This window comes from Arachis hypogaea, chromosome 7 (assembly GCF_003086295.3).
Source record: "Arachis hypogaea cultivar Tifrunner chromosome 7, arahy.Tifrunner.gnm2.J5K5, whole genome shotgun sequence".
Taxonomy (NCBI): Eukaryota; Viridiplantae; Streptophyta; class Magnoliopsida; order Fabales; family Fabaceae; genus Arachis; species Arachis hypogaea.
The window spans coordinates 763,917-783,297 of NC_092042.1; the positions used below are offsets into that span (position 1 = coordinate 763,917).

The 19,381-nt window shown below is 36.4% G+C and overlaps 5 protein-coding genes across 10 annotated transcripts; 1 reads left to right on the plus strand and 4 right to left on the minus strand.

The window, feature by feature from the left end:
* Nucleotides 1-1,392: 1,392 nt before the first annotated feature.
* On the minus strand, nt 1,393-4,096 carry LOC112701722 (probable serine/threonine-protein kinase WNK11). Of its 4 annotated transcripts, none has more exons than XM_025752456.3 (4): nt 3,596-3,885; nt 3,300-3,448; nt 2,674-3,203; nt 1,393-2,029 (listed from the first exon to the last, which is right to left on the minus strand). In XM_025752456.3, exons 3-4 carry the CDS (start codon nt 3,181-3,183, stop codon nt 1,655-1,657), a joined length of 885 nt encoding a protein of 294 aa, XP_025608241.1. In that variant the 5' UTR covers nt 3,184-3,203; nt 3,300-3,448; nt 3,596-3,885; the 3' UTR covers nt 1,393-1,654. The 4 variants fall into 4 exon arrangements, with proteins under 4 accessions (XP_025608241.1, XP_072055959.1, XP_025608244.1 ...); XM_072199858.1 differs by having other exon boundaries at nt 3,300-3,422; nt 3,596-3,729; XM_025752459.3 differs by having other exon boundaries at nt 3,300-3,339; nt 3,596-3,728.
* Nucleotides 4,097-4,840: 744 nt separating this feature from the next.
* Nucleotides 4,841-8,882, minus strand: LOC112701723 (pentatricopeptide repeat-containing protein At4g19191, mitochondrial-like). The gene is made up of 2 exons (XM_072199857.1): nt 8,503-8,882; nt 4,841-7,040 (listed from the first exon to the last, which is right to left on the minus strand). Exon 2 carries the CDS (start codon nt 6,919-6,921, stop codon nt 4,960-4,962), a length of 1,962 nt encoding a protein of 653 aa, XP_072055958.1. The 5' UTR covers nt 6,922-7,040; nt 8,503-8,882; the 3' UTR covers nt 4,841-4,959.
* Nucleotides 8,883-9,080: 198 nt separating this feature from the next.
* On the minus strand, nt 9,081-10,700 carry LOC112701721 (uncharacterized). Its single transcript, XM_025752454.3, has one exon. It carries the CDS (start codon nt 10,698-10,700, stop codon nt 9,153-9,155), a length of 1,548 nt encoding a protein of 515 aa, XP_025608239.1. The 3' UTR covers nt 9,081-9,152.
* Nucleotides 10,701-11,609: 909 nt separating this feature from the next.
* Nucleotides 11,610-15,617, plus strand: LOC112701724 (WRKY transcription factor 1). Of its 2 annotated transcripts, none has more exons than XM_025752463.3 (5): nt 11,610-12,035; nt 13,079-13,699; nt 13,785-13,956; nt 14,043-14,201; nt 14,726-15,617. In XM_025752463.3, the coding sequence occupies exons 2-5, from the start codon at nt 13,093-13,095 to the stop codon at nt 15,276-15,278; spliced, it is 1,491 nt and encodes a 496-aa protein (XP_025608248.1). In that variant the 5' UTR covers nt 11,610-12,035; nt 13,079-13,092; the 3' UTR covers nt 15,279-15,617. The 2 variants fall into 2 exon arrangements, with proteins under 2 accessions (XP_025608248.1, XP_025608247.1); XM_025752462.3 differs by having other exon boundaries at nt 11,657-12,035; nt 13,055-13,699.
* Nucleotides 15,618-16,228: 611 nt separating this feature from the next.
* Nucleotides 16,229-19,361, minus strand: LOC112701725 (scarecrow-like transcription factor PAT1). Of its 2 annotated transcripts, none has more exons than XM_025752464.3 (2): nt 18,971-19,361; nt 16,229-18,250 (listed from the first exon to the last, which is right to left on the minus strand). In XM_025752464.3, exon 2 carries the CDS (start codon nt 18,074-18,076, stop codon nt 16,451-16,453), a length of 1,626 nt encoding a protein of 541 aa, XP_025608249.1. In that variant the 5' UTR covers nt 18,077-18,250; nt 18,971-19,361; the 3' UTR covers nt 16,229-16,450. The 2 variants fall into 2 exon arrangements, with proteins under 2 accessions (XP_025608249.1, XP_025608250.1); XM_025752465.3 differs by having other exon boundaries at nt 16,229-18,185; nt 18,971-19,127.
* Between the last annotated feature and the right edge of the window lie 20 nt (nt 19,362-19,381).

The window sequence follows — 19,381 nt, forward strand, 5'->3', positions numbered from 1 at the left end:
TGGGATTAAAAGGTAAATGTTTAAATAATTAAACAATTTTAACTCAATTCCAAATATAATATATGTATAAACATAATTCGACCACTAATAGAAAGCCCACTACAAACATTTTCGACAATTAAGACCTTAACACGAAATTTCCAACTTACTTTGGCTCCACAGCTGAGTTATTGCATCTCTGAACAAGATCTCAGAAGTAGAGATATTCTATTATTTCTGATCTCAAAAGGAGGTATCAATACAAGCTTGTTTAATATGTTGAACTATTTGAAAATAAGAAGTTTCTCTCGCATATGAAAAACAAACTTACAGACATACTAGAAAAAAAAATCATAATTACATATTTATTATATTTAATATTATGAATTTATTCTAACGATAATGAATACAAAGTTACAAACAAAAGGAAAAAAAAAATAAATTATGACTATCTTTGGCCTCCAAACATTTTGGAAAAAAAAAACTACTTATTAAAAGCTTTTGTTTTCATATTTTTTTTTCTTGTTTATATTATAAGTTGAGTATTTTCTTATCTCATAAGATAAAAATTAAAGGTTTTTCTAATCTAAGATTTTTCATTGTATACACTCTTGAAAACTCAATTATATAAGTTGATGATGTTTATCACAACAAGCTGACAAGCTCTTAAACAATTAGCAAAATTTCATAACATGAGTTACATGTACAACTCATTTTGATATTTTTTTTGTCACGTTTTAATTTTTGGAATAATTTTTGTTGTGTTGATATTTTAAAATTATTGTTGTCAATACTTAAATGAGAACATTTTTGTTTATTCCTCCCAAAATTTGTAAATATGTATGACGAATTTTTATGATTAATAACATGATAAAACAGCTTAAATTTACAGGATAACTTTTTAAATTTGCATTTCATAATTTCGAACAAATCAAACATTTGTTTTGGTTCAGACCATATGAGAGCTCCTCTTTTTTGTTTGGATATACAATGAATATAAACGCTTTTTTTGTTTTGGATATACCATGAAATATAAACATAATTAGACAAAAATTATATTTAGCCAATCATCAATCGATTAGAAACATATAAAGCAAGATGTTTTAGCAAGAATGCAAACGCATGTCTATTTGTTCATTTATATTTTAGGCAAAAGATCACTATTAATATATTTACCAAAATGCTATTTGTACACTAAAATCAGCCCACCAATATATTTGTGTATAAATATATATGCTTTTTAATTCACTTTTAATGTGCAATTGTATTTCAATATATATTTTATATTAATGACTAATTTTAGTGGCTGATTTTGATATACACTTAGCATGATTAATATATCTAATATGTAATTACATATTAACACTTGTGTATAAATACAATGAAAAATGAATTAAATATAATAACAATAAATTGTAGAAAAATTCCATGTAAGCATGGGATGCTTCTTGATTAGAAGGGTAAGGGATATCATGTTGAGTTTCATTTCAACATTATTGTCTCTACTCTCTAGTTCAGTCTCGTTCTACTATTGAAGTCACAAGTACATCAATGGTATAGTGAAACTGGATTGGAAAATGCATGTGCTATAACAATTAGTCTTAGGTGCAATTACACTTGGAAGCAAAGAGTTGAAGGAAAAGAGAAAAACAATAAAAAAAAGTTAATAGGTATATTATTCTTCATCATTGTTGAGTTCAGAAAAGAAAGGGTCCTTAAGGAGATCAGTGGCTGAAGGCCTTGCCCTTGGCTGTGCTATGCACTTTTCAATGAATGCCTTCATCTCTGGGTCTGTGACTTTGTTCAAGGATTGAGGCTTAATTCCCATTGTAACCTTTTTGTAAATCTTGGCTACACTGTCACATTCACAATAGGGTATCTCCATTGTAACCATCTCAAGCACACACAACCCAAAAGAGTATATGTCCACCATCTCAGTGTAATCTTCCTCATACAGCTCCGGTGCCATATACTCTGGTGTCCCTAAAATTGAATGCGCTGCATGGCTCCGCCCCACTATCGCCGCCAATCCTAGATCACCAATTTTCACCTATAGAAAGCCACAAGAGCAAAATTGTTTTAGAATTTAGTTTGGCACAATAACCAGGCACATAAAACCAACTAAATATGAAAATAAATAATAATAATAATAACATTGTTATTTGTTATGTTTCAAAAGGTTGTAACAAGAATTTCTTTATAAAAATCATGGTGATTTTTAATGGTAAGGTCTAGTTGTCAGAAATGGATCCTCTCAATTTTTTTCTGTCAAATTTTTTTGTAAAGTATAATCTCTCATCATTCAACATCTTCTCTTACATGTTTTCTCTTGGTCCCACTTAAAGAGTATATGATAAGAGATCACGCTTTACAAAAAAAATGAGAGAATCCATTTCCTACTTGTCTATTCAGAGATGATGACTAATCATGTCATATCATTTAGGAGCATAATTAAAGCATTCTAAAGTTACAACAATTATCTAATCATAATGAGCTAAAAAGTCTAAAACAAGCATTGCTAGCAGATTGTGATAAATCTAAGTTATTAATGCTCTATCTAGAAACAAAAGATGATTGGTAATGCTTTTATTTGGCCTCTCCTCTTCTCTTCATCAACTTCATCACAATAAATATGCCAATGTTAAAAAGTAGGGGGAGTTTACCACAATTCAAACTAGCAAGTGTGCTGTTTACCTGTCCAATGTTCCCATTGACAAAGATGTTGCTACAATTGAGATCTCTGTGTATAATGCAGGGATCATGAGTATGAAGATACTCCAGCCCTTCAAGGACTTGTTTCGACCACTTCTTCAACGCCTTAATGGAAACATGGCGGTGCTTCTTCCGGTATTCCCTCAAATTGCCAGAAGTGCAAACCTCAGTGATGAAATTGATGTTCTGGCGATCATTGTCTTTCCAAACACTATAACAAACAATGATATACTTGTTGCTCAAGTTTCTAAGCAACTCAACCTCAGAGTGAAGCCTGTTTATCAAAACAAGATCATCACTGAAATTCCGCAGTCGAACTTGATTCCAAGCAACCTCAATGCCTTCTTCTTGATCAAAGGCCCTATAAACCTTCTTCACGGCGCCATAACCAAGCAGATCTTCGTAACGGCCGAACCGGCCAGTTGGATCAACTTCAACAAACGGTTCCCCTTCTCTATCATAGGTGTTTGAGTTCCCAGCACTAGCAGGCATTTTCAATAGCCAAAAGTTTGCTACACAATGCAATAAACAATAATTGTTAATGAAGTTAGTTTTTTTTTTTTTAAAGAAAGAAAAAATTGAAATTGCAAATGGAATAAAAAGAATACTTTTTTTGCCCTTTTATTTTCTCTGTTCTGGTCATGAAACCTAAGAATCCGTAGAAAATCAATTTAATACTGAGCTAACAATAGGAGAGAATCAATTCTGATCTCGAACGCAATCGAATGTAGCTGAGTCAATATAAGCAATTATAATTCTGAAGCAATAACAAGAGAAGTATTCAATCAAAATAAAGGAAATGTCGAAGGAAAATCAAAATGAAGTATTCAATCATGCACGAAAGTATGTGAATCATTTCAATTGGAATTCGAATGAAAAGTGCAAAAACAAGAGCTTTAATTACCAGCTAGGGAAAGCAGAATGGTTGCTAAATTAAGAGTTTTTTTGAAACTTCAAGTTGAGAATCGAAAACCCTGCCTTACAAAGCTGAGAGACAAGTAAGAAGGAAAGATGAGAGCATAGCATGCAAAATCAGCAAATGAATCGAGACGATGACTGCGCTTCTTATAGTGCTCCCAAATCTCGGGCCAGCTCACTAAACGACGTCGTTTCACTGACGCGCTAATTAGTTACTTTAGTTTTCTTTTTTTGTTTTCTGTTTTTTTCTTTCTTTTTTTTTTTTGTGTTTCGTTTCGTAGATTCATTTATTTACCGCTGATTTGTTGGTAGAGAAGTGGAGAGTTGAGAGGTAGAGGGAGAGTGAGTTGCGTGACGTGGCAGATTTTTCATGTGTCACTGTCCCTTTTTCGTGTTGTTTCCTCTGTTTGATAATTGATGCGGGATCGAAATGTATGAATCAAATTATGTAATGAGAAGCAGTGTATCTGATTCTGAACTTCACGAGAAGAATGGGGGATGATGCATTATTGAATATAAATATTATTACACTCATCATATAACACAAAAAGTTTTCAGGTAACACCCGTGCTCTAATGCCTAATTTTGACCCTGAATCTTCCACCTTTGCATCCATCAACCCCTCATATATTCAGGAAACTTCCAAATAATACCATTTAGTAGTAGTAAAAAAGTGGTTCATGACTATTTTTGGGTGAATAGAGGAGCTCTATTCAGAAACTATGGTGCTTGAGTGGTGATGTTTGTGGTCCGATTATTACCAATTTTGGAGTAAAAATACATCTGATAAGAGTTAAATTAATTTTCTCACCAGCTTTTTCAATGATGCACTAGTGTTGTTGCGCATTGATCACTAATGTCTACGTGATAACGTGGAAAATCCATTCCATGATCATGAAAATAGACATCAAGAACACCTATGAACACCCATTCACCATTTTCTTGTGGGATTTTAGCTATATAATTAGGTTGCGTTTATTTACAGGATATTGAGACATGGATACAAAGACACAAAATCATGTTTGACAGAAAAGACATGGACAGAGACAGTGTGTTCAGAGACACTGAATTAGTGTATTTTGTGTCCATCCTGACAGGAAAGACATATAGACACTAACAAGGAACACAACTTATTTTTCATTTTTTAATTAATTTTTCATAATTATATTTTTTTATTATTATATTTTTCATCTCAAATTTTTTGAATGAAAAAAAATGAAAATAAATTAGATTTTCATAATTTCTTCTAATTTATCACTAAACAGAATACAATGTTCATCAGTGTCTTGTCCTGTCCTGTTCTCAGAAACAATCGCAGCCTAACTGTATACACGCATCTTAAGCCAGAAACTACCTACTTATTTTAAGACATGAATTTGTTAGTTGGGCTTGTCTAGAATGAGAAGTCAAGCCATCTAGTATGTCATATATATACAAGGCTTCAGGGTGATGTCTATCTTCAACTGTAAAGATATGAGTTTTGCCACTCACTTGGATAATGCTCTGTCCAGGACATTTTCTCACTTGAAGATATTTCATCTTTCTTCTTATAGCTGCAACTCCATCCCACATCCCAGCTGATGCATATATGTTAGCCAACTCCACGTAAGGAACTGCCACATTGGGTTCCAATTGAAATAGCCGCTCCGAGACGTATTTGCCCATCTCCATCTTAGCATGTAGTTTGCATGCAGACAGCAATGCACTCCGTATGCCAGCATCAGGTTCAACCGGCATACATTCAATAATTCCTAAAGCTTCTCTCAGTTGTCCCTTACGACCAAGGAGATCAACCATACATGAATAATGGTCTATACCAGGTCTTATACCATACTTTTGTGTCATCATGTTGAAGCACTCCAATCCTCTTTCAAGTAAACCTCCATGAGCACAATCTTGGAGAACAGCAAGAAATGTTATGTGGTTTGGTTTCATTCCCATCTGCACCATCACAAGAAACAGGTCCAAAGCATCCTTAACATCTCCACTCAAAGCACAAGCAGTAATCAGAGTTGTCCAGGTGACGATAGTTTTGTTAGCCATAGAATAGAAAAGCTCCTTAGCATTGCTAAGACTTCCACACTTTGCATACATGTCAATTAGTGCATTACAAACTACAATATTTTCTTTCAACCCTTTGTTAATAGAGTAATTATCAATCCATTTTCCAAGTTCAAGAGATCCTGTTTGACCACAACCTGAAATCAAAGCAAGCACAGTAACTAAATCTGGATTTTCACCTGTTGCTTCCATTGTATTAAACAAGGTTAATGCCTCATCCATATATCCTTTCTCCGCATACCCACTAATCATTCCAGTCCATGAAACACAAGTTCTGATAGACATGCCATCAAACAATAATCTTGCAGAATGAACATCCCCACACTTAGAATACATAGAAATAAGAGTATTCAGCACACACAAATCAGCATCACAACCTAACTGAATTGCATGAGAATGAATTATCAGACCTTGAAATAGTGCTTTGGGTTGCACACATGCTGAAAGCAAATTGAGGATTGTACTAATATCAGGCAAAAGCCCACAACCAAGCATCCCTGTGTAACAATAAACAGCCTTGTCATACTTTTCAAAATTTGCATATGCTGCAATCATAGAATTCCATGAGATGACAGACCTAATATCACTGCCAATTTCATCAAATACTATCTCTGCTGAGCACAAGTCACCACATTTAGCATACACAGCAATCAAAGTGTTAGCCACAGAAACATCGATATGAACTCCAATTCGAATCGCAAAACAATGCACTGCCTTCACAACATTTGGGTTTTTCAATTCCAAAACAGACTGAATCAAGAACAAGACAGTGACTGAATCAGGATGAATCCCACTATACCTCATCTCACGCAGTAGACAGAAAAACCTGTCAACAAAACTCCTGTGAGAAAAACCTGCAAGCATTGCATTCCAAGAAGCAATATCCCTAGTGGGCATTCCAACAAACACATGGTGTGCATCTTCCAAATGACCACATTTCATGTACATATCAACCATTGCGGTTTGCACAAAAACATTGCACTGAAAGCAGGATTTGGCAACATGGGCATGGATTATTTGGGAGTTCCAGAGACAGGAAATTCTGGCACAGGCTTTTGCAACAAAGGGAAAGGTAGAACCGTTGGGTGTAACTCCAGTTTGCTTCATTTGGCGGAAAAGAAGTAGGGCTTTTTGTGCATGGCCTCCATTCACAGCTTCTCTTATATTGGAGTTCCAGAAGGAAAGGATTGAGAAATTCGAGAAACGATTCATAAATGGTGTAACAGTAACAGCAACAGGATAGATGATCATTTCTCATCTTTGACGTTGAACTTGTTCTTTTGAAGCAATGAGTAGAAACAAGAAAACGGAACTGAACTGAACTGAAGTCAATTGGGTCTTGTTGCAAGCAGAACCAGCTGCGCTCATTGCTGCTAAATTAGAGAGTAGGGATTAATTCAAAAATTAATTCAGTAAAGAAGGCAGAAGAAATTTAATAAAAAAAGAATCCGAAAATTCTACAGGTGCAAGACCACTTCATGTTCATAATCAGGAAAATCAATTCATAAACCAATTCAACAATCAACAAAATCATTCATAATCAGCAGAATAATTCATAAACCAATTCAACACTCAACAAAATCACCGCATATTCATAGTCAGCAAGCCCAATTCATAAACCAATTCAACAATAAAATTAACAACAAAAATATTTCAAGTTCAACCTCTGTCATATTCTAATCAGATTCATAAATCAAACAACAATAAAATTAACAGAAATAACATCAATGAATCAACTATTAAAAATTAATATAGAATATTAGAATAACTGAAAAAAAACTACATGTGGGATTTTAGCTATATATTACTGTATATACGCATCTTAAGCCAGAAACTACCTACTTATTTTAAGCACACACACGAACATGAACTTTCAATATGAACAAAAAACTACAGTAACACAGAATGCATAAAAGATGCAGCAAATAAACAACACCCAACTTGATTGAAAATGCACAAATCAAAGAGATAAAAAATTTTAACTCTCAAAAAATCCTTAAAATTTGAATGCTGTTGTAGGATTTAGAGAGATCAGAATAAGTACAAAAAGTGCGGAAAAAATAATAATAACAATAATAATAACAATAAACAGTGTTATGTCCATGCATTAAGTTTGTCTTCAAAATTATTAAATGTGAGAAGAGATAAGAGTGTAAGAACAGGAAAGAAAAGAAAGTTCCAATTTACAACCACAACTGCCAGGTTCAGGGGTTCCTTGGAGTAGCATTAAAGACACGGTTTTCAGTTTCAGATCTTCTATTGCACACATTACATACATTACCAGCACCAAAAGAAATGGAACAACAAAATGGTAAAAGACAAGAAGCTTTGTGACAGGTTCACTTCCACAATCTCTTTTCAACATCTCCACTTTAAGACTAATAAACCTTGGGAACAACTTCTTTGGTGGTCAACTTCCTGAAGAGATGTGTGATCAAGCTCATTCCTTACAACATATTTCTATATTAAATAACAATGTTGGTGGCACCATTCCAAAGTCGATTGGCAACTAACTGCACATCATTAGTAAACTTATATCTCGGAGCAAACTTTTTCACATGATTCCATTTAATTTGCACTCCTAGTTTTGGATTTCATTAGAATTTATCTATCTTTGCTATAACGTATGCTCAATTAATTGAAATTAAGCAATATTAAACATAACGTTAGTTAATCTATATTACAGGGGAAAATACTGAAGCTTGCAATTACAATTGAAGAAACAAGTTAACAGTTCAACCATTTTGAAAAATCCCTTTTTGAAATCAGAGGGAGAGAAGAAACAAGCAAAGCAGAAACTCTAAGAGAGGGACAGAAAAAGAAGAAACTCACCTCTGATTCCGCGTCAGGGAGGAGGAAAAGCCACCGATTTCGTCCACCGCGTCAAGGAGGAGCACTGCATCAGGGAGGAGGAGCAGCCACCACCGATTTCATCCACCACATCAGGGAGGAGGAGCAACCACCGCATTGTCCACCGTGTCAGGGAGGAGGAGCAGCCACCGCGTCATCCACCGAGTACAGCCACCGATTTCGTTAGGGAGGAGGAGCAGAACGCAGAAGTAGAAGTGTAGAACGCAGGTCACCACTCGCCAGTAGTTTTTAAGGGCGGTTTGTAGGGCCAGTAGGGCTTATAAAATGTGTTTTTGTAATTTTAGGGTTTTAGCTATATATTACTGTATAAGCGCATCTTAAGCCAGAAACTACCTACTTATTTTAAGCACACACACAAACATGAACTTTCAATACGAGCAAAAACTACAGTAACACAGAAGGCATAAGGCAGACATAGTACTTCACAGTTATCACAATATACAATGCCTTCTACAGTATATATACAAGGATTAACTAGGATTTCCCAGATAGACATCAGATAACCAGTATCAATTAATCAATGAAGAAGACACAAAATCTTTATAATGCAAAATCTGTCATTCTCATATTGCTCTTTATCTTCAAATTATAACAAACTATGTTACAACATATTACCAAGGAGGATTAGAACCCTCTCTAACGGATGGAGACCTAGAAACAGTACTCCCATCCCTACCAAACCTTGACACACTTCTACTAACGCTTCTAGGAGTAGCCAAGGCAGGACTAGAACCACGGTAACTTGCGCGAAGCGATTCATCAACCGAGGTAGAGGACTTTGCAATTGCATTCCTTACAAACTTCTGAGCGGCGGGAGAAAGCGTCCGCATGCTTGGACTAGCACTTCCACCTCTAACAGGCGAAGCCAATGGCGGTTTTTGAAACATCTTCGACCTCTCCCTAATCTTCCTTGCAGCCTCCCTAGAAAGGGAATGCGCTTTTGCATCTCTAGCAGGCGCTGAAGGAATCTTATAATGTGGTCCATCTGCACTACCACCAATATCAATTGGTGTTTCCTCTGGGTCCAACCTCAACGGTGTCCCTTCTATCTCTCCCCAAGTGATAAACGGGGATTCATCAACACCCGGCGCAGGAGAAGGAGTCTTAACAAAGCTATAGCCATTCTCAGCCTTCTTTGCAGATTCCATATAGAACGGGTTCGGAGTCTTCCTCAAATCTTCCAGATCATACTTCTTTAACTTGTCCCCTTCCCTAAGAGACATTGGGGCAGGAGTAGCACCTGCAACAGGCGTATACAACACCTCAACAGTTCCATCATCTCTCGGCCTAGAATCCAATGTTTTACCATGGAACCTAGTATTTGCACGACTTATCTCCTTCGTCATGCCCTTAATTCTAACAGCTCTTTCCTCTTCAGTCAATGGAACCTCACCCTTATCAGCAGGATGATACATCAACAGATTCTTCGCCGTATAGTTCCATCCCTCCAATGTACTAGGAGGCTGATAAGATGTTCCATACCCGTCAGTTATCCTCTCTCTCTTAGCATCCTCGATACCTTTCACATCATCTTTGTTCTCACCTTCCGTCAAATACCCAACCCTCTCTTTCCTCTTCCTATTCACCTTCTCCAGAATCTTCGAGAAGCTGTGATTATCCTCACTCGTATACCTCCACAAAAACTGATCAAGCCCCAAAGAAGTATCAACCCCACCACCACCACCACCATCGCTCTTATTATTCTCTTCATCACCAACATCAAAACGTTGCGTCTTGGGTGTTTTAACATCGAATTCATCAAAAGGTGTGAAATTTCTCATGAAAGTGGAGCCAGGGGTGACAGTGGATCTAAATTCAGAACCGGTTACCTTAGGAACGTCGGAGCCACCACGGCGGCGCTCGATGATCTTGAGCTGCGCGTCACGGATTTGGACTGGATCACCGGTCTTGATGGCTTCGAGCCAATCGAGGCGATCTCGGAGCTTGGAGATGTCGGGAAAGTAGTCGCGTTCGATGATCTTCTCGAGGGCTTCAACGTACGTATCTTCATCGAGTACTGTGGGGTTCTTGGGAGGGAGTCTGGGTGCGATTGCTGCAGAAGATGACGAAGTTGAAGTGTTAGGGTTAGGGTTTTGCAGAGAGGGAGAAGGGGATGGGGAAGAGAGGTGGAGGGGCGAGTGGCCTGGTGATTGAAGCATGTTTTCTTAATTGCGTGAAGAGATGAAGAAGAGGGAACAATGGTAATTGAAATTGATGAAAGGAAAGGTGAAATTAAAATCCTCAATCCAGATCAGGAGCTAGGAAAATTGATTTGTACGAGTTCTCCAGGAACTAGTAGAAACACACAACGCGGATTTTCAGATTTCGAACACGTTATAATAGATTTATATGTATCCAAACAAATTAGAGAAAAATGTAAAATAGTCCTGAGTCCTGACAATTATAGATCTTTGACAAAAAAAAAATATTAACTCTATTTATGAGATTTATTTTTATAGGGCTGATTAATCTCTGAAGCTAATTACTTAAAAAAATCAGAGCCGAATTGGGTGTTTTTTTTAGAATCTCGTTGTCCTATCAAGGACGGAAAGGGTATTCACTCAAAAAATTATTTCGTATATAATTTTAGGTTTAATTACTCTGTTGTCTCTATAATTTCGTGAAATTTTTAATTAGGTCTTTATACTTTTTTTTTAATTAAGTCCTTCTTAGTAATAATTGACTTAATTTTATAGGGACCCAACTAAAATAAAAGAATTAGTATAAGGACCTAAATAAAATAAAAAAAATATAGGGATCCAATTAAAAAAATTTTGGTGTAAGGACTCAATTAAAAGGAAAAAAAAATATAGAGACTTAATTGAAAATTTTGCGAAACTATAGAAACTAAAAGAGTAATTAAATCATAATTTTAAAGCATTTAGTCATAGATTTGTTGTTTTGTTTTAGAGCCCAAATGTTGGGAAGGCCGGCCGAATAATGATTGGATTTGTTAGTAAAAAAAGAAAGATGCAAGTTTAGGTCCAATCCAAGCCCAAATAAAGCCCAAGCCCAGAGAAAGTAAAAAAAAAAGGTAAAAACACAACTAACACAGTTGAGCTAACACTGTTCCGACTAAAAAAATAAAAGAGAGTACTAAAAGTGGTGAAAGGACAAGTCCTGACAGGGAAAGGAGGGAGAGAGGCATATTCTGCTATTCTCTCTCTCACTCGTGTGTGTCTGAGAAGCCAGGCTTGTGAGAGAGAATAGAGAATAGAGAATAGAGAATAGAGAGAAAAAAGAGTGGACTTTTGGTTTCTTTTCTTCCCCATTTGCTTTGTTTTTTGCGGTCAAATTAAATAAGAGAACCATTCTTAGTTGCTTGGATACTTGGATTGGACTCTCTCTCTCTCTCTCTCTCTCATTTTTGCGCATTCAATTCAACCAACCAACCAACCAAACCAAACCATTCATCTCAGCTCCTCTTTCTTTCTTTCTTTGTTTCTTTCAGCTCCCGTCACCACTCTCTACACACTCTGCTTTCTCCTCTCCGGGTAATGTCTCCCTCCCTCTCTTAATCTTCCTTTCAATTTCACTATTTCTTTCCTTATTCAGAACAGGATTAATTAATTATTACCGCATCTAATCTAATCTAAATTACTAAAGTCTTCACTTTCCTGCCTTTTACCAAACCAGATGGAATCTTTCTTCCTTTCTCTTTTCCATCTTCCTTAGTTAATTCCCACCTTACAATGTTAAATTTTACTGAAATAATTCAAAATTCATACATCAAACTTGGACCTTCATCTATTGAAATCTGGAATTCAGACTTCATAACTCCTTTTAACGCTTACAATATGCAGCAGCAGCAGCATCTAGCAGCTCTGCTATTTGACCTAGTTTAGAGTGATAATGATTTCAGATGTTTATAGTGAATTTCTGTTTGCTGCTTAGTGTAACACACATATAATAATAATCATAAGAACAATATAAATAGTAAATGATAAATAATAATCGCCTTCTCTTCTAATCTTGTCCTTAAGGACTATCTCCTCTCCTGTTTAATGTCAATTATCGTTGATTCATCAAAAAGGGACAAAATTTCAGCTCTACCCCACTCACCCCTTTGTTTTTCAACATATCTGATACACTTGATGGGGGAAAAAGCTATCTCATTTCCCCACCATCACAGGACTATTATTGTTTCTATTTAATAGTGAATCTCAATCACACAGCCAATAATTTGGTCACTCCAATAATTTTAACTCATAACATAACATTTAGCTTTTTTTTGCCAAAAAGCAAAAAACACATTACAATTTAACTTGACACAGGATTCTTGGAGCATTATTATCAATGATTTTGCAGCTAGTGTGTGGTGGCGAGTGACCAAGTTTCAATAGTTTATGAAAAACTATTTATCAACCCCACTAGCATATTGTGATATATGTATCCAGAATTTTTCCTCCTTTTCCATATGATAGCTGGTTTAATAGTATTTTTTATTTCTGATACCAGTGCACCCATATTTATGCACTTGACGATAGGCTATTGAATATTTATTTGCTAATAGATTTCAATACATTCATGGAAGCAGTGACAGTTGTTCCCATGGTTTCCTCAGAAGAAACTGCAGATCACAATGTTCCTTATGCTATACCACTGCAGAGAGCAAGTCCTCATAGTGATATTACAGAATCACAAGGGATTCATGGAGCTGAAACCCCTTCGTCCAAGCAAAAGGAAGAAACAAGTATTCCTTCTGCTGTGGCTCAAAACAAAGTGAAGGATTCTGATGTTACTGCTTCTGCATTGCAATCAGATCGGCAACGAAGCACACACATTGCAGCATCAGTTGAAAAACTTGTGCAAAGCCCTGATACACCTTTCCGTGAAAAACGTCATCCATCACAATCTGGTCATGACAGTCCCTCAATAATACGTGAAAGGGTATCAAAAGATGGGTATAACTGGCGAAAATATGGCCAGAAAAATGTTAAAGGGAATGAATTTATAAGGAGCTATTACAAGTGTACGCATCCGAACTGCCAGGCAAAGAAACAGTTAGAGCAGTCAAACGATGGCCAGATTACAGATTCCATTTGCATTGGTCAGCATAATCATCCTAGGCCTCAATCCAGCATCACAAAGCCTGTTGGTCCTGTTCTTCCTGTTCTTGAAGAAGGACCAGACAAGCCCCGTGTCGCCAATGTAGAAGGTGAGACTTCAATTTATTTAGTGTTTTAGTTCATTAAAGTCCTTCCAAAAAAAGGTTATTTATAAATATATTTATGGCATCACAGTTGAAGACAAATCATTGAATGAGCATGCAAGTGTACCTCAACAGATGAAGTTTTCACACTCCCTTCAGATTACAAATGTTCCTGCAGCTGATCTGATGAAAGCTGAACATTCACAACTGACCACAGCAAATGACGAGGTTCACAACAATGACTATCCTGACTCAAAACGGCAGTACGTTATTTGACCATTGTGAAAAATGCTTGGCTTGAAATATGTGTGATAGCTAACCTTTTATTTTATCTGCTGATTTGTAATAGGAAGATAGACGATAGTAATATTGAAGTCAGTGTAGCTGACAAGTCAACTTGTGCGTCTCGTGTTGTCGTTCAAACTTCAAGTGAGGTTGATTTTGTAAATGATGGGTACCGTTGGCGCAAATATGGTCAGAAACTAGTTAAAGGAAATGCAAATCCCAGGTACAAGTTATCTTTCATGTCATGATGTAACTGTACATCCATTTTTACCTGTGTTGTTATAGGCATTTTGAATTTTAGTTGAATATGGTAAATGCGTTTATAGCTATGGGCCAGCCTGAAAGGTGAAAGCTCATCACAATAAATTGATTGCAGTTGCTGTCTATTTCCTTTCTCGAAAGCAACAGAATCTGGTTATGGTAGTTCGTTTAATAGCTTTTCAAATTGTGTTCTACCTGCACTTTATGCTAGAACATGTTCAATTACAATTTTTTGCCAGTAATCCTATTGTTCTGAATTGCTATGTTTGTGGATTCATGGCCAAGTTAATCTAGCTGCTTCGTCTTCTCCTTTGAGTATGTTCATAATGGTTAGACTTTTCATCTTTACTACCTGTTGGCCACAAATGTTTTTAACGCTTGTTTGATTTCTGTCTCTTTGATTCTGTTTGAACTTCGGAAGTATGCATGCATTCATCCAGTAGGTTTTAATTTTAATGTTTTCTCCATTTTTCTCCACTTCACCAGAAGTTATTATCGATGCTCTAGTCCCGGATGCCCTGTCAAAAAGCATGTGGAAAGGGCCTCTCATGATTCAAAAGTTGTAATAACTACATATGAGGGACAACATGATCATGAAATCCCGCCTGGAAGGACTGTCACTCATAATGCAGCTACAAATGCTCAAACAACAACCATTAATGGCAAGCCAGGAACCAATTCTGTATCAAATCCTGTTTCTACAGATACAAGAGGAAGCAGATCAAATGAGAAAGTAAATGGCAACTCAATTACTAAATCAGAGGCTGGTAAGAGTCCTGAAAGTAAATTAAATGGGCAACAACAACAAAAAAATGAAAATGCAGTTGCCAAACAGGATTCTGTTGGTGCTAACATCACATGCCAATCAAATTCTGAAGATCCATGTCGATCAAAATCAAACGAACAGCCGAAAGATGATGTAGAAACTAAATCAGAAGGAAAGAACGGATCCCCTAATCTGGTTGTTCATGATACTCCTGGTCAAGAAGGTCAACTCAAGAAGCAATCAGCATCTGATGCAGAAGCTGTCCAGAGCTAAATTTGCAGTGTTATTTTTGCAGCTAGTGACTGAAGCGAGTAGGCAATGACATAGGTTACACACAAATATTTATGGGAATATGTTTCCTATTTCTACTCTAACTTCTCCTTTCATATTTGGGTATTTGCAGACTGACTAAATATGCAAATAATGATTCTTACCGGATTAGATATCAATTATCATCACTTGTATACTATTTGTTAGTAAAATAAGGAAACTGTACATTTTCATATACATGTATAAAACGTTCTATGCTTGTAATATACTCCTCAGAAGTAATTCTTGTTTTGTGCTTTCTTATTGCCCTTTCTTTCTTAATGAAAGTAGTGGTTTGTACAATGACTTGCAGAATTGTGGCCTTTGGATAAAACAATGATTCTGTGCTACTTCTCTTATGTATTGTTCAAGTACATGACAAACCACATTGTTCATATTAACAGAGGAAAATAAATGATCATTGGAAGTGGTATAGAATTGTTTATAAAAAAATTATCATACGCACACTAAAAATCAGTTATCAAATTAATCACTACGTATTTTAGTATATCCACATATTTTGTTTGATATATTTATAACGTGTATTTATACTCCAGTATATATATTTTATGCAGCGACTAATTTAATAACCCTTTGTGATTAATATATTAACTTAATCTTTTTTCTCACAAAGTAAATTTGTTTTTAATTGGAACAACATTCATGCTAAGCTTTTTAACAGTGTCATGTATGCATCTTCCGAATTCTGTCACTAGTATTCTTTTGTCAAAGTCAACCGAAATAAGTCAAGTTCCAGCTAGTCAACTTGTTCCATCACTGGAAGTAACATCAGTACAACCCCTTAAGTACGCACACCAATTGTAATTCTATCTTATGAACAACAGGAACATAAAAAGTTAATCAGATTTCAAGTAAATCATTGTTGTGATGGGAGATAAGGAGAATAGAAAAGATTATGAAAAGGAAGATCAATATTGCTGATAAGAAAATGCTATAGCAACATTTCTTGTTAAAATTCTTGAACAAAGAAAGTGCAGATTCAGATTGGATTCAAGTATACCCTTTTCCCATTTAGCTTCTACAACCTAATGGAACTAGAATAAGAACAGAATAAGAACAAGAACAAGAACAAGGAGGTTCTGCTTTGTCCTCTCCCAACACACAATTCCCAGTTCTCATTTCCATGCACAAGAGGCAACCAAATCTCTATTCATCCAACCAAGATACAATGCTCCATCTCTCTCTTCAAGCCTATATCTATCACTGTAGTTATCAAGCAGTTTCTTGATGGTACCATTCACCAATGAACTCAAAGGGTAAGGACTGAAACCAGCCATTGCAAACCTTGACCTCCATTTCCCAAGCACTTCATGTCTTTCCACTCTCTCAACCCCTTCACATGCTATGATGTTAACCAAATCCCTTGCCAAGCAATGCTGCTCCACATTGATCCTCTCTTTATGTTCCCTCGGAAGAGTCACGTCTATCGACTCGAACATGGCTGTGTAGTAGTCCATAGTTTCGAGGAAACGTGGAAAGAATGCAGCTGTGTTGGTGTTGGATTCTTGCTCCACCAATGTCACCACTTTCGGGGATAGGCTCTTGACCAGCCTCAAGAGCCTATCCCTATGATTCAGGGTGCTCACACTTTCATCTGGCATGTGATGTAGCATGAATGCAAAATTCACAGCTAATGCCTCGCCCGGTCGAACACCAAGATTATGCAGCTGAACATCACAACCAGATATAGCTGCAGCATGAAATTCAAATGGCACTTTAAAATGCTCTGCAAGCTTGGACAACCTCTTTCCCACAATGTGCAGCCCACCACCGCGCGCATAAGCCGATGTTGAATCATCAATACCTGTAATTCGGATGTGTGGTGGTCCTCCAGGCCTAGCTGCAAAAGCTTGAATCAAAGTGATCCACTGGCTCCCTTGAGAAATTTGAAAATCAATTATGTGAACTCTGTCTTCATCCTTCATAGCTTCTGCGATTGCTCCATTCGCAGACATGTATCCGAATTTGAAGTAGGGGCAAACCTCATAGAGTATGTGCATATAGGAGAGGAGCTCAGCACTTTCTGGTTCCTTGCATCTCAAGGCTCTGTAGATTGAACTCCCGGAAGAAGACAACCGTGCAACTAGGCCTTCCAACATGTATGCTCCCAACCTTTGAATCGGTTCGCCAGATACAGACACCATCTGCCTCAGTTCATCCATCAACCATTGTGCCATTAGCAGATCATTCTCTGCAATCGCTTTGGCACACACGACGAGTACATGCTTTAAGTTCTTGCAAGAAATTGCCACCATTGTTTGTCTCCAGCTGTCCATCTCGGATGACATGAAATCAGTTGCATCCTTGAATGAACTGTCATAACTATCAAGATTATCACAATCAGGACCAAACATCACACTCTCCAACTCTCTCAGCTTGTGCTTGAAGGTACTTAAATCGTCAGTTATGCACGAACCACTCATAGGAGATCCATAGTTATTGTCAGGTGGATATGACTGAGATTGAGAATCTTGAAGAGAAACCGGGCTACCATTTGGTGAGAAACTAACAGTTGAAGGAGAATTGTAAACATTAAAACTGCCGGTTGCAGATGATGACTCCAATGTGCAGTAAATTTCAGAAGAACTTTGATTAGAGAATCTGCTTCCAATACCATGGCCTCCATCATTGTAATACTGATGATGATTCAGAGCTTGATATTGTGGCATGCAGTATGCCTCAACCTGCTGCATTGGTTGATAGTACATACTTGAACTTCTATGATGCTCTGATGCCTGCATTCCAGAATTGATAACAGACTAGCTTCAGTTTGCCACTTCTAGAAGGTTATACTTCGAAAGTAATCGAAAATCCTCGAATTTCCTTTCGCAGAATCAATTGTATTTAGTCCTGGAATTGATTAAGGATAAGTCTTCCAAGAGGAGGTAAACCACATAATTTACATAATCTGTTGTCTGCATTGAACAAGCAGAACAATTCACAGCATCAGTGCTATCTTTCGAATTTCATTCAACATCAATGCATAGAAAGAGACAGAAAATCCACAGCTGAAATTGAAATATTCATCCTTTTGGAAAAGATTAGTCAATTTTGTTCTTCAACTACCGTGTATTACCAGCAACTTGACTCTCTTACCAAGTCAATCACTTGTCTTTTCCTAAGTTTTTTCCTTCTCTTTCTTAATAACAGATAAAGAATTAAATGGAATCAATCTGTGAAAGTTTCAAAGAAACTGCAAAAATTAAACCAATTGTGCAAATGATTGGTTTTCCTTGGCCAGAAAAAGAAAATTAAAAAGAAGTTATTTCCAGAATTAAGCAAAGATAAGAGACAAATAGAAAAGAAATGGGAATAACAAAGGTAATCATATAAACCTCTCCTATAACAGTACTCAAATGCAATATCATTGGAAAATTTGACCAGTAAATAATAGATTCAATACAAAATGCATGTTAAAACTCAAATCCAAACACCTCATTGCATGAACTGGTGAAGAAAAAAGCTAAATACAAGAACACAGACACTGACATTTCAGTAAATGCCAAAAAAGTAGAACTTAGAAAATCCACAAGCAAGAATAATGAACTTAACATACTCTAAATGAAGCATACAAAGAGGGAAACAAACTGTTTTAGTTGTTGAACATTAAACCAGTTTGTTTGTTTGTTTCTTACCTTGCTTTGAAGAAATTCCAAGGTTGGAAAACCAGAGTGGAGTAGAATCTCAAAGCATAGGCTCAAGAGAGAGAAAGAAGACTATTTCCAATTACAATGAAGAAAAAAAGGCTTAGGAATTTAGCAGTGGCAATATAAAAATAATGTATGGGAAATTGCCCATCCATTTTTATAGAAACTACATATCAACCATTTGCTCCATAGATATCATGCTCATCTGGCAAATTTGTTTCACTGTTATGACGAAAATACCCCTTCTTAATAATGGTGTAACTTTGGTCAAATACATACATTAATGCAGCTTTACATTTCTGTGACTCATGTGTCACAATCATGAGCAGATTCATGTCAATTTCCCTTAATTATTTTTCAGTTTTATTTTTCTTATCTATTGTTACAGCCCTTATGGTT